Source organism: Dasypus novemcinctus, chromosome 10 (assembly GCF_030445035.2).
Source record: "Dasypus novemcinctus isolate mDasNov1 chromosome 10, mDasNov1.1.hap2, whole genome shotgun sequence".
NCBI lineage: Eukaryota > Metazoa > Chordata > Mammalia > Cingulata > Dasypodidae > Dasypus > Dasypus novemcinctus.
The window spans coordinates 64845469-64868754 of record NC_080682.1 but is presented as its reverse complement, the minus strand read 5'-3'; the positions used below and the strand labels follow the sequence as shown (position 1 = coordinate 64868754).

General features: G+C 41.9%; 1 protein-coding gene across 3 annotated transcripts in view; it reads right to left on the bottom strand.

The window, feature by feature from the left end:
- The window catches only part of BDNF (brain derived neurotrophic factor), a 57485-nt gene extending 35211 nt beyond the window's left edge, over positions 1-22274 (bottom strand). The window contains exon 1 of one of the 3 annotated variants that reach the window (XM_012523604.4): positions 22191-22274. Coding sequence is in view for 1 of the 3 variants with exons in the window: in XM_058305616.1 (XP_058161599.1) it covers positions 21932-21973 (42 nt within the window). In the remaining 2 variants the exon portion in view is untranslated. Of the gene's footprint in view, positions 1-3142; positions 3275-21931; positions 22025-22190 lie in introns of those variants that run through there. The other 2 variants (XM_058305616.1, XM_058305617.2) reach the window with 2 other exon arrangements.
- Positions 22275-23286: the final 1012 nt, after the last annotated feature.

Here is a 23286-nt window from a genome sequence, read left to right as displayed (position 1 = left end):
ATGTTTCAGCCATTAAATAAAATCAATATTATGGACAGTTGAAATGGGAGTGCCTTTCATTTAAAAAGATATTCAGAGCTGAAGTATTGTACACTCGCCATGCTCTGTTTTCAAAACCTTAAAATGTTTGTGAAGTATGTGTATAAGACATTCCCAGTGTGTACCTTTTTACTTCTCTCGATGCTTAGCACAAGATTAAAACCCAAAGATGCTGGCTGTGTACATTTCACAAATTCAGTACCTGGCTGGATATACAGCTGTGTGTGTGTGTGTGTGTGTGAGAGAGAGAGAGAGAGAGAGTATTTACAGAAGGTTTTAAAGATGAATGTAAACAAGCTCTTTGCTACATTATCAAGTGGGCGTGCTCAGTTTGCTGTGTGTGCAGTGCTCCAACCCAGAGCTATTTATGTTTGAAAGAAACAAGATTATCAATCATTCTCATTTTGACTATTGAAAAGCTGGGATTCAAGGACTCCAGGAAAAAGGGAGTAGTTTACATTTTAATGGTACCCCTATTAAACAGGAAAGCCAAAGACTTTTGAGTCAGTATTTCATAAATTTGCATTATCCACAGGATTTCTCCCCTCCTGGTGAGTCAAAATGAACCAGCACTTATCCCCATCCCCACATTATTATGAGATTTTAGGCAATTAACTCACACCAGTATAAATGGATCATCTGATGTGATCACTGTATTCCAGGCAAATGATCACTTTCTTGGTTGCTTTCGTTGCAAGTAAAAGTTACATATATTGAAAGGAGACTTTAAAGCAGATTTCCTAAATGCTTTATTTTCTGGATACTCAAATATTGATCTACTCTACCTTTCAACATGACAATGGTCTTAAATACCACCTTCAAATAAACAAGATTTCCATTTACCAACAGCTTTGAATGGGCGATGAAACGCTCCAAAGATGCGCAAAAAATTACTGTTGTTTTGCTTTTTTAAAAAATGTGTGTCTGCAATGTTCTAATGCTTAAAAACAGGTACATGAGTCTTGTTGATCTGGAAATGATTTCTTTCTACTTATTTATAAAAAGAAAAAGTTCTGTAATGATTTAAAATAGCTCTATGATGATGCTTCTCCTGTTATGTACTTTTTACATATTTACATTTACCAACATTTATCACATTTTGCAAAATAATGTAGAAGAATAAAGATAACGACTTTATGTTTCCGGAACTCCAGTAATGATAGCCAACATATTTTAAATTCCAGTAAATGTTATGGTTACATTTCAACAAGTGTCTCTTTCCTTTCTCTTACCTCTGCTGCTAGTCCAGAGGTAAACTTACAAAAGAAAAAGAAGTCTCATCCCTCTCAGGCAAGGCATTTGCAAAATCAGGCAACTGGGTTAGTGATTATTCCAAAGAGGTGCCTTTCCCAGTGTCAAAACTTCCTAGTATATTTTCAACACGATATGAGTGCTATTACATGTAACTGCTTGAAGTTCTTGCTACAGGTCATAATCTCAAAAACTTCCAAATGATAATGCTACATCCATTGAGGGCTCTAGTGTTTAGACAGAATAAATCCTTAATTATATCTCAATAAATAAAAATGTAAAAAATAAGGTAAAATAAAATTTTAAAGCAAAAATAGCTTTGACCTTCTAACAAACTCATAAAAATAGGACTTTGGATAAAAATAAAATGGGGAAATTTTTCAAGAAGTTGAGCTAGTTGGAGCGTCTCCTTTCATACAACTTTTACAAGCAGTTAAAAATCAATGTTTCCAGCTATATAATATTGCTGTGTTTTAAAAGGTAACTGTACTAGGCAGATTAATAAACACTCAGAAATAGGCTTTTCTTTGCTTCTGGCCAAAAACATTCCTGCATTCTAGTCAGAAAATGTTCACTGGTTTATACTGATGTCGAAGACTAAGTGCAAGATACCTAGAGGACCCTAAAATGAAGTCCGGGAGGTCCTAACACACAACCAACCGCGGCCAGTCAAAGCACCCCCGGGGTGAGGAAAATATTTTTGCATTGGAGCCAAAGAGGTGCGACGAGTCAATATCTATCCGAACCCACGCCCCGCAGGAGTCAGTAGCATCACTCAACAAAGCCCTCCCTTCAAAGCCCGCAAAGCCATCCCTTACCATTCCCCCTACCCCCAGCCTCCCGCCCCCAACAGCTGCGCTTGGCCGCTTGGCCAGCAGAGGGCACCCTCTACCTTTCCTAGCGCGGCCCTCCCAGCCCCCTCCTCCTCCCCTCACCCGGCGCTCCCCCCCCCCGCCCCCCTCCTCGGTCCCTCCACCCCGCTCCACCCCCTGCACACAAACACAGCATCCTGGGGCTGCGACGCTAGTTCACCCCCGCAGCCCCGCGGTTTTCTCACCTTCCGGGTGCCCAAGTCGGCTACTCTCCCTTCTCTTGCCTGCCGGGCCTAAAGCCCTGAACCCTCAGCCCTTTCCTTCCAGACCCAAGTCATTGAGCCATTCCTCTTCCCCGCATCCCGGGGACAAACCCGAGTCAGAAACCCCCGCCCGTTTCACCCAACCCCTGAAAGTCCAAACTTTTACTTCCCTGGAGAGTGCCCCAAGGGAAAGGCGCGGGACAGGGGTGGGATGGGTACAGCCAGTCCCGGAGTCCCGCAGCCCAGATCGAGTGCGAGCGGCGGGAGTGCCCCAGGTTTTCCAAGCTCCTTTGGCCTTGGACCTTTAAATCCTCCTCGGTTTCAACTCCTGGGGAGCAGGTGACCGTGAGCAGTTCTACTCGAGCCCCGCAGACGGGGATACGGGGTAAGGGAACAGAAGCTCCCCAAATCTGCCCAAGAACCGTCCCACAGGAGCGAAAATTCAAATCCCACTCCCGCCATCCTCACCTCTGTCAAGGATCCCCAGCAGACGGCACCCCAATTGTAGCTCACATTTCTTCGGCTCAGGAGGGGTTTTGAGCGGGGATTGGCTCCCCAGGGCGCAGCCCTTCACCTTTTCTCTCCCTCCGCCCCACCTTCAAGTCTTCCCGTCCCCAGTCCCCGTCCCCCCCCCCCCCCCCCCCCCCGCCTCTTCTGGGTCGTAGGAGCAACTCCAAAGACCCCTTTTCCCGGAGAGGAGGGAAGGAGTTCTGGCCTCTTCCCACAACTTCGCTCCTCCACCCCACCAACTTTCTCCGGCGTCCGGCGCCCGCCTACCTCCGGGTCCACACAAAGCTCACGGGTCCCCGGCGGCGGAGTCACATCGTTGTCCCGCTCCCGGTCCCAGGACCCAGCCCAGATCCCCGTCGCGGTGCAGCTCCCCGCCGGCCCTACAGCAGCGGTGGCAACTGCGGTTCAAGTGTCTCATCAAAGCTCCTCGAGGGGGAGGTGGGGGGCGCGCCGAGCTGGCTCCTCGGCCCCGCCCGGGAGTCCGCGGCGCGACGGGGTGCGCGGCGGGCGAGCGGGGGCTGCGCCCGGGCGCGGCGGCGGCGGCGGGCACCGGCGGCTCTGGCCTGCGCCCGGCGCGCGGGTCGGACATTATTTAGCTCTTAGGTTGGGCTTGGATTGGCCAAACGGCGCCGCCCCCCTCCCGCCTCCTCCCACCCTCCTCCTCCTCCCCGCCGCTCCCCGCGCCGCCGGTACCGTGCGGGGCGGCCGCTTAAAGGGAACGCCGCGCCTTTTCCCGGCCCTGGCGCAGCCCCCGGGGTTCCCCCGGCCCGGGCACCCCGGGCTTCCGTTCTCCCGGGACCCCGCGACATGGCCCCCGCGTCCCTCGCCCGTCCAGGTCGGCTCGACAGTACGCACGCGCCGCGGCCGCGGCTCCGAGGGGCGCCTGAGCCCCTGCCCCGGGAACCCCGCGACTCGCGCGCTCGGCAGAAGCGGGGCTGTGCCCGGCGGGGCGCGAGGCGGCGAAGGCCAGTCGGCCGGCCCTGAGGTCTGGCGCCCCTTCCTTGCAGCTCCCCCGCCCCAGCCCTCAGCCATCCCGGCACCCAAGTTCTGTGGGAGAGGGCGTGCGTTTCCCGGGCCAGCGACACACCTTCCCGCACCGCGGAGCCGTGCACACGCGAGCACACAATGAAGTCGCCCCGAGCGCGGGGGCTACTGGTTTACTCGGCTCCCTTAAACACACCGGCTTAAACAGTTCGCGCACTGACCTCTCCGGAGTTTGCCTACTAGGAATCCAATCAAGATAATAACGGCATTTTTTATTAATGAACGCCCCCAGATAACGTTACACCAAGTTACTTGCTCCCGCCAGGAAGCCGAGGCAATGACAGACCTCGGTAAAGTCACACGCTTCTAGCAGATCAAACAGAAAATCGGAAAGAGGAAGAAAGAAAAACCCACCTTTTCAGTTACTACTTGTCAAAGTAAACATCAAGGCAGCTAGCTACTCAGGGGGAGACTTCGGCCGGAAAACTCCCAGACTACTAATTTTTCACGTTCCCTTCAGTTAAAAAGAAGATAGGGGGGTGGGGGGAGTCTTTGGTGCCCGGTATCTACTCCTTCTGTTCTGCAGCAAAGAAGTTAAATTATTGATAGTGGAAATTGCATGGCGGAGGTAATACTCGCACCCCCTGAGCGAGGAGCTCCATTTGATCTCGGCAGAGGCAGGGAGATTTCATGCTGGCTCGCCGGGGGGAGCAGCAGCGCGAGCAGCCCTCAGCGGTGAATGGGAAATGGGGTGGGAATCCACGAGAGGGCTCCACGGTGCCTTGACGTGCGCTATCATATGATACCTCCTCTGCCTCGAAATAGACACTCCAGTGCACGAATTACCAGAATCATAATTCAGCGCATTTAAAATGATACATCTTTTATTAGAAGAGTTCCGTTCCAGGGCATTGCACTCTTTTGCAGATGTTTTCACTTCCCGCCCTAGCAAGCATGTACACATAAACCAACCCTTTTAATAATGAACCTAGGCAGCAAAGATAAAGAAAACGCTTTCCGCTTTAACCAAAATGTATGGGGCGGGATGGGGGACGGGTAGGGTATTGAGTTCACCAAAGGGCTAGCAGAAGAGCAGTTTTTTGGGTTCTCATTCGAATTAGCCAAGACTCCTGAAGAGAACTGCAGTAACTAAGATCCAGAGGACCATTTTCAATTAACCATTTGACGACCTTTGGTCAACATTCTACCCTGGGTTCTTGCTTTAAAGCTGCATTTTCTTCCCATTAATGCAGCCGATTCGTGGATAGACCTTAAAATTTTAAATGAAAAGCAATGCTTTAAGACAAGGATACTTAACCTGGGGTTTCATGACCAACTCGGAGTATAAAAATCACCTGGGTGCGGGTTCAGATGTAGATATCTCCTTCGGAAATTGTGATTCAGTAGGGGTAGGGCAGAATCCAGGAATAAACTTTTTTAATGAATGTCCAAAGCAATTTGATGCAGACAAACTGAGTTCACACTTTGAGAAATACTCTCCTAAGGGATGTATGACAGGGTATCAGAGGAATTCTCCTGCCCACCCCCCAAAAAATTTTTTTTCGAGGAAGTTTTATGTGTATGTGCACTTTTCTGTAATCTTAAAGGGGCGTGACCTAAAAATTGCTCTAAGAATTTTCCCTAAATACTCCAACACTAATTTTAGGAAAAGGAAAGGTTTAGAAAGAGTCTCCTTTCCTGGACCCTCTTGTGGTTAAACATGGGTTGTTGAACTGAATATACATTATATCATAGCCTCAGTTTCCTTTTACCTAACGGTTTACAGTCAACAAAATGAGTTCACTTGCATTGGCTATTTTAGTGCCTCTAATGACTAGTAACAGAAATTACTATTCCCGTTTTATAAATGAAGCACTTGAGGCTCCCTGCCACGAAATAATTTGCCCAAGATCCCAAAGCTAAATGCCGTAGCCCAGGCTTCAATGAAATCAGGAACTCCAGCTCCAAATATCCCTGCCTCCGCCGGAAATAAACGAAGCTTTCAGTTCTTCGCAAGCGTTGTCGAAGTGTTGTCGGATGTGTGATCATCCAGAATGCCTTTGCAAATTGTTGGGCTGAATAGTCAAATTATTCAAATATATGCAGATTCTTAGAGTGGCACATGTTTAGCTTTGCACCTCTGTCAACTTGACAGAGCACACGACCAATACAAACTACTCTACGGCACAGATGGGGGAGTTTATTACTGCATATTTAATGGACCAAACAAACAGGCCAACAAGACAGAATAAAGGACAGAGGGCAGTAAACTGGGCGGGCTTGGCCACCTCAAAGAGCCTCCATAGCCGTTACCAGGGATGTAGGCTGAAGTAGACACAATTTCTTTTAATATGGCAATACAATTTAAGAAGTTAGCTCTATTTAAACAAAAACAAACAGAACTTGTATTTCTGTATAAAGAACTGGAAAAATCCTGCCCAACACTTTTTTCAAAAAACAACTTTATTCTCACTTCAAACTGATGCTTATTTTCCAGCTTTAAATTTGCTTTAAAATTAGTTTTATCCCCAGGATGTAAAGCCTCATTGTAATTTACTTCTTTCCTAAATTATTACTAGCAAGTAGACATCAAGAATCCTAGGCAGGGTACTCAATGCCTCTTCATTGAAGTTTCGGCAAATCTTCTATCTCCTAACTTCATATTGCCAGGCCAGCAATTCTGCTGAAGGAAAAAGTGTCCTTATTTCAGAGACTCTGACTGGATCTATGGCCAATTTCATTATTTCTACTTTTCCTTAACATTATACAAATAAATGTCTGTATCATCTCTTTCCAGTGTGTGGTGCAGTTTTACTGAGAAAAAGACTGAGGAGTCAGACATGGTGGGACTATTTAGAAATAGAAGAAGATCAAATGCCAATTCAGATAGACCTTCTGATGAATCAGAACTCTCTCTGGACACCTCTGAGTATTTCCAAACTTTCTGATTTTTTTATTATAGCATTAACCAATCAGTTAGAAACCAGACTTTAAAAACTTGGCTATTTGCCATTAAAGTACATTTTACATTCAAAAACAATGAAGCCATAGAGAATTCCAGAGCTTTGCATGGAATTCTGATTTTTAAAAATTTATTATACAGAGATAGTTTTACATGTCTAAGATAAAATTTTTTCAAAATTATGTTCCTGTTGTGATCAAGGTTGGTGCTGAGAATATAGAACATGCATTTCTGATTCTTCTTACAGATTCATCTTTAATATGATTGTTATGTTAGAAGCATAGATCTCATGTTTTGGGAGAGTTTATGATCTGAACATTTACTTTATCAACAAAAGAACAAAAAGCTTCAGTGCTTAAAAATAAAATTCTTCCTATTTTCCTTGTGTGGTGCTTAAAGGGATTAATTTTGAATCTTTATTTCTTTTTGGTTATTAGTCTAATACTATCCTAACCCACTGTACCAGAAGAACAAAGGTCAGGAAGAAATGTGAATTCCCATCTATTCCTGTTGGAAAATATAAACTAAGTCTCATTACCCAAGTGGGAACAGGGGCAGTAGGCTCATATTTGACAGTGACATATTTTTTCTACTAATAATTTTAATTGGCTGAGTGCAGTTCTACAATCATTACAAGCATTTTGTGTTTAATTATGTTTATTTAAGTTTCCTAGTTACTCTGGCCTTCAGTCTTCCTTGCAGGAAAAAAAAAAACATTGTCTAGTATCAACTGAACTGACCTCAAAAGCTGCTGAAAATTGGAGTAGTAATTAGCATAGGGAAAAGAATAAGTAAACAGAACACTCCCCTGCTGAGCAGAGTGGCTAAGGTGTTTTTAAATTCATGTTGGATAATTTCAAAGGCCCAATCCATAGTTGAACTATGTTACTCATGGTCTTTCAAGTTATTGAGTAAGGCCTGTCCTGAGAAAACCCCTAAGGTAGAAATAATTTTCCTCTTCATTAGATGATACTTTAATAAGAGTGTACTCCTCTGTAAGCTTTTCATGAACCATGACAACATCTCTAAACCATATTCAAATATGTCCAAATTAGTCAACACCTGACATCAGAATTATATAACCAGGCATGGACATTAATGGCAGACAAAAGATGGAAACCACAGTTAGAAAGTGTTAGAAGGGCCATGCTTAGGGCAGTAAGATAAGAGGGTCAAAGACTGAGAGCATCTGGCAATAATATTTCGTTGTATCAAGTAAAATAACACAGAAATCATTTTGAGAAAACTGAGACTAATCCACCCAAACCATATGAGAATCATCAGCTTGTAACCCTCCAAGTTTCAGGTTTTCTCTGACAACATCTAAAAAGCAATAGTAAAGAATAATTGGGTTTAATCATCATAATTTTTCTATTAACATGATCAAAAGGGATGTGAGCTTGTAGACTTGGAGAGGCAAAAGTTAGAGCTGACAATGATACCTGACTGTGATATTTGTTGGTTGTGTTGGGACAAAGGCCATGAGAAGAATGAGCAGGTTTAAATCAAAGGATTCTAAGACATCGGATAAGATTTAAAGAGCAGAATTACCTTATTTTTGAAACCTATTAAGTGAGGCTGTGTGATGATTGGGGTTAGAGATTTTCTACTGCTAAATTTTAAATTCATCATGGAAAAATGCAGAAAGTTAGAAAAGTACACAAAAAAGATATTTTAGACAACAATGATTACTAAGCCTCCCAAAGTCATATTTTAAAAGCTCACTGAGTAAGAATTTGGCCTGTTTTTTCATGATTCTGATTCATGAATCTACAGTGTCTGCCTTTAATGGTCTTTTTGATGAAGAGACTAGGCAGGATGTGCAACTGGCTCCCTTGTCCTATTCTTCTAGATAGCATATGTATAGCGGGAGTAAAATCCTCAACAGCACACTTGTGTCAGCAAGGATTAGCTTTAGATTTGTCTAGCATACAGATCATTTGGAAACATCTGAAACTCTCAGCTTTTTCAACTCAGTCTTGCTATTTTATTTTACCTTCACTTCACAGTTACATTCATTCAGTTGATGAATATTTGTTGAATACCTACTAAGTGTCACATACTGCTCTATGTGTGCCAATACGGACGGATGAATAAAGCACACTTTAGCCCTTTTAGTGCTTATATTCTAGGATATAAGCATTTTCTTTTAACCCTTTGGGCCATTTATGATTTTGTCGAAGGTAGGAAATTATGTTTGTTTTCTTTGCCATAGGCTTAGTGTACATAAATATGTGGATCGGCACACTCCTAGTGGCCAAGGTTGTAATAGTGATGGACAAAAAAGGCTCCCAAAGCTGGAGTGAAACCATGCTGGGGAGGGCCCTTCATGATTGATCAGTGCCCCAGCTATTCTTGGTTGGCAGTGATTTACAGAAGGTGGACAAAGGATAAGAGGCTGGGGGAAGGGGTAGGGAGGAAATGGAACATAGTTCAGGCAAATAAATGTTTTAAATATGATTAGGTAGACATATGAAAAGGTAGCTCCAAAGGGATTTTAAGAGATTATCTCATCTTCCTCACTACTTATAGCTCTATCATTGCAGACCAGGGAAGTAGACTACACGTCTTTCTTCTGAGGACTTTTCTAGAATCCAGCAATGCTAGTGCTTGGCAGTTCCCACTTACAACACATTTTTGTTCTTGTTGTAATTTATATCTTATTTCATTTCATCCAACCTTAGTAGATGAAGACAAAGATGGAGAACAGCTGCTTACTAACCTCCTTGTGTTATTAAATCACCACTCAGACTTTTCTCATAGCAAGAGATCGGATCTCACAACCTTTCTTCATAAACTCCAACTTCCAATTCATTAATCATTTCCCTTGGTCTACCTTGGACCTCCTCCAAGGTCTCCATATTCTTCTGAAAATGTAAAGCACCACATTAGACATGTGTGTGAAATTTTCCAGGGCTCAGGAAGTATGGGAATCATGAATTATCTGACCACAGCTGTCAGGAGAAACTAAAGAGAAGATTCAATCAGATTGACAAATCTCCCCTCTTGCAACTTGGAGATGGAAATGGTTGTTTGATAAAAAGAAACACTTTTAAGTCAAAGCTATATCCTCTATCATTAGGTTTCAGATGAAGCTTTTTACAAAAGAAACAGAACCTGAACAGGACATTTTGCTTTTACCTTCCCCCGCCTCTGCAAAATTGTTTAAGAACATGTCATTTTTCTGGACTCCACTTAATATCTCAAATTATGGATCTTTGACTGTTAAATTGTGATAGTGCTTTCATATTCTTGGGTGTTTACATTATGATGTAATTTCTCTCACAAAGTAAGGTCTACAAAATGCAACACTACTTTTGAAGTTTGCACTTTTGGCCAAATTGTGCCATTTATTTTCATTTTGTCTATGTACCAAATAACTAGAATAATGTGAGTAAAATAAGTTGAATTCAATAAAAGAGAACCCTGTTAACCTAAGGCAATGCCTAGAATCAAATTTCCTGACTACTTCAGTTCAGGTGCATCTCCACGATGACTTCACAATCCAATGTGACCAAATATTTTGGTCCTCTGATCCTCTATAGGGCAGCTGAAGAGCATTTGATTAGCAGATATACCATTCCCACCACTAATGGTTTTCTTTTTATGGTATATTCATGTGTGACTACAACACCAATTCAGTTGTCTGAGGAAGAAATTAGGCCAGACTAGAATAAAATCAGCACTTTAAAAAGTGTAGGAGAGGAGAGTATTTACTTCCCACTCATACAATAGGAGTAAATGCTGTATATTATGAATGAATGAATTCTGAAACCTTAGTCTGGTGTAGGACATTAGGAAGTGAAGAGTCTAGGTGGGCCTGAAAAAAGGTGATGCTGATGCAGATGGACAGAACAGATAATATGTTTCATAAAAGTTAAGGGAAGAGAGCTGGGGTGGCATGGGGAAAGGATGAGGGACAGCAAAACCATACATTTAAATTCCATGATGCCTTAACTGAAATTGTGAAAGTAGTCCCTTTGCAGTCACTGCTATGTATGTACTCTGGAAAACTTATTTTTCACTGCTTAGGCTATAGTCATGACCTGAGGGTCACGGCTAGATATATAATTTTGGAAATCAGAAGTTGATGTCATAATACAAATAAAATGTATTTTGGATGCAGACTCATACCACATTCAGTCTTCCTGAAGATAGCCTCCATGCTGAGTTAGAAAAACAAAGACCCAACCCTTTAATACCTAAGTTTATGCCTCTCTCAAATTCAATAAAGTAAAATGTTTAATACTGAGAGTCTTTTATTTCATAGGCATGTTTTCCTGAAGGCCTTGGGAAGAATGAATCAAATATACTATCATCCACTGAGCTTTTTCTATTTTAAAAAAGGGAAGTTAGCTTGCATGTCACATGATAGACATATTCTTGAGGCATTATATCCAGATTGTGGATGCATATCATCTTAGAACTACTTTGCAAGCCAACTTTCCACTGCCTTCCATTTTGTCGGCACACAAAAACTAATTAGAATAAGTGAGTAAAAATAAGTTGAATTCCATAAAAGAGAATCATGCAAGCCTACATGATGCCAACATATCTTTTTTTAAAAATGTTCAGTTCTGAAGATTCTTGACTATATGCTTGACTAAATAACTTTTTGCTAATATTACTTTTTACTAATGTGGTTTTGGAAATCCATATTATTATTTATTTATATAATTTTGCCTTCTAGTCCTCAGAAGAATTTATAAAGTATATAATATCCCCTTCAGCTAATTGATGTTTATTAAGGTACAGCTTTCGAACAGTATTTACTAATAGGAATTAATTATAAAAGCAGAATCATATGTATGGATGTGATGAAGAACAAAGAAAGTCCTAAAGAAAATTTCTTTTGAAAATGATGTGGATTAAAATATATAAATTTTAAATTAGTAAACATTTTCCAACATTTTTAACTGCAATTAATTTTAGAATTTTCTTCTTATTTCTTGATCATTTTAAGGCAAATAAGTCAGCTTTTATGTTTTCCTAGGGTGAGGGTAGGGAAGGGACAAGCATCTGAGCACTGAAAATGAAAAAAAAAAAAAAAGCTACTATCTAATACCAAAGAATCTAGAACCAAATGAAGCAACTCTGAAAATATAAGTGATAATATGGGAATCAATGAAAACTTGAGATTTCAATTCATCTGGTCTTAGCTAGTACCTCAGTAATCTTAAATAACAGTGTGATGTTTAAGAAGTTTAAAATATAACTAGTTTTGGGGAAGTGGCTGTGGTTTAATCAGTTGACTCCCATCTACCATGTGGGAGGCCCTGGGTTCATTTCCTGTGGAGAGCCGCCCCAAGCACCAGAGAGCCCACTCAGCAAAGAGATGCAACAACAACAACAAAAAGGGAGACAAGCAAAAAAACAGAAGAGTGCTCAGTGAATGGACACAGAGAGCAGACAGCAAGCAAGCCACAAGGGGGGGGTGTGTGTGAATAAATAAATATAGACATAGAAGAATGCACAGTGAATGGATACAGAAAGCAGACAGCTTGCAAAAAGCCACAAGGGGAGGGGATAATAAATAAATTATATATATATATTTATTATATAGTTATATATATATAGTTATATATAACTAGCTTTGTTAGTGATCTACCATTTGAAATTAATCATGTCTTGATACCATTTCAAATAACATCTATATTTTAGTAAAGTTATATAACAAATACTTTATTTTGAAAATCCACATAATTAAATTGGCACAGACTGTCCATTGTTCTTATGTTTTGATTTTTGGGAAAAGGAGGAAATATCATTGTTACATGTTATGCTTTCAAGGCCCAGCTTGTTTTGATGGAAGAGGAAAGGACAGTAGTCAAGAGAATTTGGGCCCTAGCTTCAATACCATCACTTTCTGGCCATGCGATCTGGGCAACCTCTTTCACCACCGCAAGCTTGTTCACAAAGATACTGTAAATCCCATTTAAATGTCTGTCAACTGAATTGAGAGATTTTCGCTGTTGTGCCTTTCAGTTGCCCTGCCAATAAAATGAGGATGGTGGGCTATAAACTGGCTGCCAAACTTGAAAACACATTCAGACTGTAACTCACAAAAAACAAATGAAGCAGGAGGTTTCCATGCACTATGGGAACCAGTGAACTAGGTATCTTTAAGATACTATTTTTCCCATCTAAATTGGTATCTTTTTAGGAAAGATAAATCCTTTTGTAAACTAAACTTAGAACTCATATAATTACTTCCCCTAAAGTTAGAGCCTTCAATGTAAGGATTAATATTCTTCTATTTTTTTATATTACTCATTTAGCTGTGACAAGGCTATAGGTGGACTTTTTCACACACCAAGATGTCCTTTAAGATCATTCTCTTCTGCTGGGCTGGCTTTTAAGTTCTGGGACACATCAAATAAATTATGAGTTCAGAGGATTCTTCCTTGCATAAATCAGAGTGGAGACTGGATGGCGTTGCCCCATGGGCCTTCACATCTTTGTTTCCCTATAAGACATCAGCAGCTCAGGAAAGATCACAGCCTTGTGCTATCTAAGACTTACCATGTGCACCCCATCTCTAGTTTAAATCCACGTCTTTCTGGGTGTTGCTTTCCAGGAGGAAAATGGAAGAGCTTTATCAGGAAGATGTCCAAGCAGATGTATGACTCCCTTACCCAGAGTACCCCTCAGCTTAGTCTCTAGAGCTGGCATTCTGAATTGGTAAAAAGACACAAAGGACCCAGACACCCATTTCTGGCATTCTCCCAAATGAGTTGCTACTTCCAGAGAAGTTTCATGTTTGGAGTGGAAGCTTTGAGGGAAGAATATTGAATTGCACAAGGAAAGCCAATAAACATTTTAGTCCCCAACAGGGACTGTAAGCCTTGTAATTACGTGTAGGGCTGTGTTTGTCCATCCTCTTCTGCTCCATATCTGTAAACAACATGTTAGCTTTGGAGGTTTGTCATCCACTGTGTGTGTTTGGAGAGGGCGTTCCTCATCACGGTATCTGCAGTACTATAGCCAATAACAGTTTGAAAAGGCAAACTTATGAAATGGCTTCTAAACACACTAAATTCTAATCTAAACAATTTATAACATTTCTTACTCAATAACTCTCAGAAGTCAACTAACGTGGAACTGCCCTAAACAAGTTAAGAAAGAAGTTAGACATCATCCATTGGATTAATAAACTAAAGTAAGCGGAAGGAAGAATGTGCAGGTGAAGGGGTGAAGGGTTGAGATTCTAAAATTTCTCTTCAGTGACGGTAAACTTGTTTCTGGATAATGTTCTTTCTTGCTAGTGTTTCACGCATGACAACAATTATCTTAATAACAGATAAGATTGCATAGGAATTTACAGATTAGCTTATAGACTGATTCAAAGAAAGGCATTTGAAATTAGCAGACATGCGTTTGAGTCTAGTTTTGTCACTTATTGGTCTGCTGATTTAGGATAATTACTCTTTCTATGCCTCAGTTTCCTTATTTTTTAAAATAGAGATAATAATCCCTGTCTAGAAAGATTGTTGTAAGAATTCAATCAATTATGGAATTGCAGAGTGCTCACCACCATGAGCGCAATATTCTCAATATTTTCCCTATCTCTGTTTTATGACTGTGGCAAAGGCTTCAAAAACAGAGGTAACAATTCACATTTTGAAACATTCATTAGTCAGTAGAGATTAAAAATAATTCTAAAAAAAAATTCGTGACTACTAATTTTGAGATTCTCACCCATCTCAAATGGTTGTGGTAAAGATCTCTTCAAAAAATGTACGGGCAAGCCTTCTGAAAATGGGATAGCCAAATCAAATCTGGGCTATTAGATAGGAAGGCAGGATTTTATAATAGCTTTTAGAATCAGAAAACCTGAGGTTTGAATTTTAGCTTTTCCACTTAAAACTAGCTGTGTTATTCTGGACAAATTACTGAAATTTTCTGAGCTCCAGTTATTTATACAATTTGAATACATTCTATCTCTGAAAAATGCTTTGAGAGTTAAATAATATATGGCAAATGCAAAACAAAGAACTTAGGACTGGATAAATATAAAATAAATGTTATCCCTCTCCATCATAATTTGTATGTATCTTCCCATAGTACGAAGGCAATTCTTAAACATTGTTTATGAAAGTTGTTGGGGAGAAACATGCCTTCAGTGGAGGGGAAAGGCTAAATCAGAAGAAATAGTTTCCTGCTAAAGTAACCAGAACAATAAAGAGCATGGAAGGTAGAGATCAATCTCAATGGACAAGGGGCCTTGAGGGAAGCTCCTAGAGAGACCACCTCTCTTTCAATAGCCCCTGTATCACCCAAATCTTATCTTGGTTTCCCTTTTTATTTCTCTATTCAATTTTCTTCCCATACCCTCTCTTTTCTGCATTCACTCTCTCTTCAATGTCATATCTCAAAGACATTAGATGTTTATGGAGCCAATTTGGGTAGCCTTATTACCTAGTAATAACAGTTCACTGATGTATTTCCTTGACTCATTCTAACTCCTTCTAGCACTAATGAGTATTGGGTTTAAGAATATTCTAAAGAAATTTCTAGATACTATAACGTACACTTTAGGCACAGAAATTTTGCAGCATTTTCTTCTGTTCAGAGCAATTGACTGGATGCTCTTTCTCAGTGTGCAAGGTTTGTTTAATGTATTTAACATTCATTCAGAGGTTAAAAACATTGGCAAAGTAATTTTTACCTTCTGTGGTTGGTCCAGAGAATGCCCACACCTGGGCAAAATGTCTCAGATAGGCCACATATTTCTCTCAGCTTCGATTCGAACTATTGATTAGAGTCATCACATGTTGCCAAACTGCTGGTTTTTAGATACTAGATTTTAAAAGTTTTTAATTTAAAAAAATTAATACTTCAGAATATAATTTGCCATTTGTCTAAAATAGAATTCAGGAATGATGCCTGTCATCCCTAGTGCTTCAGAAGTTATTTTAAATATAGCATCTTTATAAAAGTCAATAGCTGCCTCATCAAAGGGCAATCATGTCCAGTGTGGGTGGCTGTGCCAATTGTTTTTGAACTACTGCAGTAATCTAGCCAATCCCAGGGAATGGCTTGCAGCCTTTCTACACCCACATTTTTTTCTTAATTATCTCCACCAGGCTGAGTTAGCTAAGGACAGATCTATAACATTTCCTGGATGTCAAAATGCCCACATACTTTCTGCTATCCTTGGACCACCATCTCCCTACCCTTCATATTTCTCCTGGTTGGTCCACTTAATTATCTGTATCATGTGTATATATTTCATTATTCATGAATCCCAGATAATTTCAAGATACAATATCTTTGATTTTCAAAGGAAATGACCTTAAAAAATTTGAACTCCTGTTTGTACAAAGAAAATAAGCATTTAATTTGATGTGAGATTTTCATTATTAGAAATAATCTGTAAAAGTTTGAGATTACTGTTTGTAGTAAAACTTTCCAAGTCATAATTTCTCAGAAAATGATAGATTCCTTCCATGATGGGTTCAAATAAGTTGTTTTTTGATGTTTCAAAATGTACTTCTTAATGAACAAATTAAAAATTGGAGGTGTCCCAGATTGTAAATCATCAAAGGTTAGGGTGACTAAGACCCTATTTACTACCAAGAATGGTTTTCAGCCACATCTTTTATATCACTCAAACCTGAAGCTGAAATGGAATTTAGAGCTTATTCTGGGAGCATCCTTTTCATTTTATGTGTGTGGAAATAGAGATCAAGAGTGCTCGATTGACTTTTCCAGCAACTAACTGTTGGGAACAAAGCTTTAACTCAGGTTTTAGTCTGGCTCATTGTCCTCTCTTGAAAAAGGTAATCATCCAGAAGTCCATCCCCTTCAAGGGATCAGAGCAAATGGAGGGACCAATCTTCATCTCAAGGTGAAAAGCTCCGCTAAGAGAGGAACCATCTAAGCCTTGTTCATTGCTGAATCTCTAGAGTCCAACACAGTTTCTGGCACACAATAGGTTGTCAATGAATATTTATTGAATAATATTATGATCACTTTGCTGTCTTTTGGTTAAGATCAAGTGTAGAAAAAAACTAAATGTTAGAATCTCTATAGAAAGTATCCCTCTCGGGTAAAGTGAGAAATGGTCAGTAAAGTTTGTAATCTCCGTATGTATCACAGTATCTACCAAGACCAGCCAGTGACCAGGTATCCAGTCCTAAGACGAAATTCCAGAGGGTCCAGAAGAAAGCAAGACAGCATGAATGCATGCATCAGTTATTGGCTGGGCTAAAAGCCTTCTAAGATCCAGCCCAGCCTGCAGAGTCAATGAGTCACAAGTAAAAGTAAAGTGTTCTTGGTTTTGCTCTTTCTATTCTCTGTGTTTAATTTCTTGGAAACTACTGATTGTGCCTTGGACAGTGTGTCAGCTGCAAGCAGATTCCCACTTTCTTTGAGCCTCCAACTGTATGACAGAGAAGGAATAGCTTAGGAAGGGAAGGTCATAGGCTGGTTAAAATTTTCCATTAGGCTTGCAGAATTTTAGAAGCTATTTGTTGATAACATCTTTTAAAATAAAAGAAATCAAAATAGGAGGAAATAAAGCCTACAGCCCACTCTGATGCCTCGTAGAGTTTGAGGTGGCCTGGTCTAGAAAGGTATGAGCAGACCTTGAAATTCGAATAGATAATGAATCAGTCTTTACCTCCTACTGGCAGTTTAGTCTTGGGTCACTCTGAACCTCAGTTTCCTCATCTGTAAAAGGTGACTGGCAATTCCTACCCTACACGACTGGTGAAGAGATCAAATGAAGAAGCTTGTAAAAGAGCTTTCGAAGCACTATGTGCCTATAAAGAACTGTTACTAGTGAAATACAAACAAATTTAAGAAAGTCTGCACTATGGCATAATTTTTTTAATAGGACTTCAAAGAAAGAGAAAGCAAATCTACCTGAATTTTAAAAACTCAGAATGAATACTGCAAAAATTGTCAAATGAGAATGGACACATGGATGAGGAATTCAATATTTTGATCTCTGCTCCATGGTGTCTTGCAGTTTTATTCCATATGGAACAAGGCGTCGCTTTCTTTTAAGGGGTCTTGAGACACTTGTTAATATAGTAACTCTAACTTCTGAAGTAAAAGAAGATTTCATTTTTTTCTAAATATAGTCATGCAAACTAAAAAGGGAGGACATTTTCTTTTTAAGAATTTAGTCTTTCTCTTTTTAAAGGAATGCCCCCCTCTCCATTTCCAGAGCATCTACATTAATGGTAAACTCTTACTAAATATTAACTAATGATTATATTTATCAAGTACCATGCACTGTCATTACATGGAATATGGCATGTAAATTTAAGAGGCTTACTGCTTGTTAAGTTCCTACTAGAACGCACACACAGATACTCACACTCATACACATACACACACATATAGACACACACAGCAGTAGCATATCAGTAGAGAAAGACACTAGCCAAAGAAAGATAATCTGGGATACTTCTGAGGTAGCAGTTGTAAAATTAAAATAGGCAACTCATTAAATTATCCATAGAGTGAAAGGAAAGCTACAAAAATAGATATTTTCTGGCAAGTCAGTGCTTCTCAGAACAAATTTAGTTTTAAGCTGAGTTTTTAAATCACATGGTAGTTCATATTTATTAAAATACTTTAAATGTTTAGTTTGTTCCATTTAAAAGCAAAAATTAGCTTTACTGGTCTTTGGTATATTTAATTTAAAAAAATGTTCATTTAGACATCACTTTAGCAGCTTAGAAACAATATGATCACATGAATGATAACTGAACAAGCTGGAGCCCGGTCCCAAGATCACAGAATTCTAAATAAAAACTCTTCGTAAGTCATGTTTCAGTGCTACTCAGGACCTTGTACAGGGGAAGCAGGAGCTAAACCACTGAGCTACATCTGCTCCCCAATGAGAGTTTGTTCTTTTCATTTGTTTTTGTTTTTAGGAGGTACCAGGGATCTAACCCAGGGAAGCAGGCACTCAACTGCTTGAGCTACATCCATTCCTTTCCCCCATTTATATTTGTTGGGTTTTGTGGCTATCTATTTCTGTGATCATCCAGGCCCTTACTTTCTCTCTTTCACTACCTGATTTTGGAAAATTGTACCTTACTAAAGCTTCCCCTAGAGGACAGGGCAGGAAAAAAGAATGAAAGGACATTCAACAGTTTCTCTCCCTAATAATTTTAGAGTAGAGATTTGATAAGGGAAGAATCTGGCAAATGAATGAGTAAGTTCACATATGTTGATTTAAAAAAATTTTTTTAGGTCTTCTTTCTAATTTATATTTATAGGCAGTTGACAAATAATATTTTGTAAGCCAACAAATAACTTGCCTTTAAAATTTCAATTACTGCCTCACTGCACTGACCATACAAATTAGATGATGCTTTTAAATAGCTAGTACTCTAGTCCAATCAAATAAATATGTTGTATGGAAAGAGAATGTCATAATAATATCTCCCCTATTTATGGAGTGTCTGCTTCCCACTTACAAAATCCATTCTCTTCTATCCTCCCAAAATTGCTATTTGTAGGTCTTACTATCAATGGCACTTAAAAAATCACAGGCAGGACATATACATTTTCATCTGAATCAATAATGATATACAGTATTACTTTGGGGGAGTTAGACCTGGCTAAATTCTCACATAGAAATATCAATATGCAAGATCACTGGGTACAAAAGTAGGCTAGTTACTGCTAATTTTTTAAGATTAAAGATATTTTCTCTCTTTCTCCTTCTCTCTATCACCTTCTGATATTCCAAATGATTCCAAAAAGGACAATTGAAATTTCTAGTCTGGATCCCGAGGAGTTCTATATAAAATGCACGTGAACAGGGAATATGAATCAGGTGCATCATTCTTCAAGAGAAAATCATTTTCCCTGACGCTCAGGCGAACCCTTTCACCTCACAAGTCTTGGGTGTGTGTGTTTGTTTCTCAAAGAGGATGACGTGACACTTTTGAGGTTTATTTAAGTTGTTAAAGATCTCAAGGTTACGGGAATTAGACTGTTAAGCATTTTCTCTCTTCATCTCCCAGACACGAAATTTACAATTTTCCCCATTCAACTGTCAGATAAATTGGCAAGTCAACTAAACGGATAATATTCCCTTAAGAACGCATTCATTTGAAGCTCCAGGAACTGTATTAGGCAGTAGTGAGTATTCGCTAGCACGGGCAGAGGGAACTCTGCAACTCAGAGTGACGGATGATTTTTATTTTATTTTTTGCCATCTATCAAGCAGTCTCAAAATGTCAAAATATTTACACCTCTTCCTTGGAGAGACAGGCAGACAAAAAGGGAGAAAAAAAATCCCGACCGGTTGCTGCTTGATTGGGGAAAAACGAGCGTTGCACCTTTAATTCTACCCCTCCATTCCCAGTTTCACCGCCGGCCGCCCCCCCCCCCCGCCTCGGGTTTTGCAATAAATCTCCCGATTCTGCGTTCAGCCCTGCAGATCCGTATTTAAAACAGCACCATCTGGGAAGGGTGGGTGGCGACGGTGATGCGGACGCCTAGGAGTTCCTTTGCAGCACGCTTGGAATTGCATCAGACTGATCAGAAATCCCCCCGCCCCCAAGTCCAGCCCCTCCCACCCTGTTCCCCTCCCTGCCCCTCCCCTCGCGTAGATCTGACTGAGGAAACGGCTGGATCTCGGAACAATCTGTGCCCCATTCGCTGCGGGCCTGCTCCGTACCGCCTGCCCTACGCTCCCTTTGTGTGCCGAGCAGCCTATCACCGTCATCTAATCCTAGTGCCTGCTTTTTTTTGTGTATTTTTTTTTTTAATTTTCCCTTCTAAATTTCCACGATATCCTGACGTTGCCTTTGAATCCCTCCTTTCCACCTGCGCGGATTTAGGATTCTTTCGTCCCCTTGAACAGTACTCTTGAATTTCGGAAATAGATTTTCTCCTCCACTCCCCCACCCCCACTCCAAGCCCCAGCCTGTTAATTAAGAAGGACTGATCCCGGAGGAGTCCAGAACGCCAAAGCTCTGAGGCGAAAACTGCCGCCCGTCAAGGCCAGGCTCAGCAGCCGGAACAAAGGGCCCGGGAAGCGGGGGAAGGGGTGTGTGAAGGTTGCGGGAGTGTGGAGAGATCGGTGGCCCCCACGCAGGGAAGCACAAGTGCCTGGGTTCCCCCGAGGAGAGGCGGGAGGACCAGGCTGCCGCGCGCTCGGGCCGCTCGGGGTCCCCCGGGGGCGGTGGCGGGGGAGGTGGTGCCGAAGGCTGGGCGGCTCAGAGCCGCTTCTTCCTCCTCCCACCTCCAGCCCCGGCCCACCCGGGCGGTGGCGGCGGCCTCGCGGCCAGCTAGCGGGCCTCCACCCTGGCCTCTCGGCTCAACCTTGCTGGGGCAGGGCGGGCTGCGCGCCCCGCTGCCTGGCGGCTCAGTGCAGCTGCGGCTAGCAGCTTCCGAGCGTGCTCCTTCTCCTCCGCCTCCACTCGCCCATGCTCCCTCCCGGTCCCGCTCCCTGGCTCTTCGGTCCGGAAAGAACCTTCTCCACCCAATCCAAGGCCCCCCCCACCCCCACCCCCGCCCTTTCCCTGCTTTACCCCGACTGACTCGGACCTGGGCTCAATGGGGCATCCGGCCCGGCGGGGGAACGGAGCGCTGTCTCGAAGGCTCCCTTTCCCTTGCAAAGCCGAAGCCCTCTAAGCCAGAACCCGAAACTCGCGGGGAGGGGGGAAAGAAAGAAAGAAAAAAACCCAGAAAGAAATATCCAGCGAGACGCGAGGGCGACGGAGAGGAAGAGATAGAATGAGGGAGGGATGAAGGAAGGAGGAGGGGGCGGGGTGGAAGAAGAGAGGGCGGGAAGGAGGGAGGGAGGGAGGGGGAAAGAGAGGGAGGGAGGGAGACAGAATGAATCCCTCTCTCAAGAAGAGCTGAAATTACCTTGATTCATTTTGTGTTGAAGATTTAGCGTTACCTCCTTCCCTCTCCCCAACCGTCACCTCCCCTTTCCCCACTGCACACCACCTCCACAATCTGATTCCAAATCATACAAAGTCAAATTTTAGGAAATGAATGTTGTGCAAAAGATTCATAATTAGTAATGAATCTACTGTACTGTTCACACACATACAAACACACACACACCGGCAAAGAAAACGGAAAAGAGAGAGGTGACGGGGAGAAAAAAGAGAAAGAAATCTTACATTTGAATCAGACATTTGCAGATCCAAGTTAACTAAACTCATTATATCCGCAGGAAGACTGAGCTGCTTTTTTCCCCTTTCCCCTCTGGCTTTACACCAGGCTCTAACCTAGGGCAATTCAAACTGGGCAAATACCAAGAAACAACCCCCTCCCACACTCACCCCCTACCTCCTCCCCTCCACCACGCTCCTTTCCGGAAGATCGAGTCGAAATAGCTTAAGAATTGGAGATGCAGGGGGTCTCCGCCCCGGTGCTTACCTTCTTTGCGGCTTACACCACCCGGGTGGCTAGATCCTGGAGATAAACACTTGCATTTCCCAAAGTTAACCCGGTATACCAACCCGGAGCTTGCCAAGAGTCTATTCCAGCCTACACCGCTAGGAAGCCAACTTCAGCGATCTCAATGAGGGGACCAAACTGGGGCTCGCTTTTCAAACGCTCCACTCCAAAATCTGACTCTCACCAGCCCCGCTCTCAGTGTGAACCGAATCTCAGAAAAAGACGCTTTTTAAGGGCGACACGGGGCAGGCTTTACTGCGGGGCCGAGACGGCTACCTGGGGTCGGACTTCCTCCGACAAATCCATGGGGGCTGTCCAAGGTGCTGAATGGGCTCCCTCTCGCTCCCTATTACACACCCCGCGATGCAAGAGAAAAGGGCTTAAAAATCTCTAATTAAGTGACACTTGATATTGCTCTAGACGGCTTCTTCCACTTCTTTACGTTGTCACGTGTGGATGGCTTTGCAACGCCATCCTGTTAATAGTTGATCACATGTTGACAAGACCCTTTTCTTCTATGAGACATTACCCATTTCATTACCCGTGTTATGCACTTCTGACTTATTTCTCTTCCACCAACCCCACCCCCACAGCACCTAAACTCCCAGCCTCTACCCCACCCTTACCCCTACTCCACCCCCTAACCCTAACCTTTAAGAGCGTTGTTTTAGATGAGAATTAACCCCTTGGCGAATGTCAATTAAATGCCCACATATAAATCACGAAATACGCTCATACACCACACATGGAAGCAAAGAATGAAATGCAAGACGACTGGGGGAGAAAAATCAGCCTTGAACAGCCAATATACACCCCTTTTCCAGCTCTAAGTTTGTTCCACGCAGTTCCACATTGCTGTGTTAAATCTCAAATGATTCCAATTAAAGTTGCACTGTGTAAAAAGCCGATTCCCCCGGCCCGAGTAGCTTCTGTTCTTTGGCGTGTGAAGCGCTAGGAAGAGCCGTGATATGCCCGTTGTTAAGCAACATGTCAAGATTTTTTCAATTATAATGCAGGGTTTATTGCTACTCACCATTGTGCCTTTGCTGTCCTGGAGACTCAAGTGTCTTAAAAT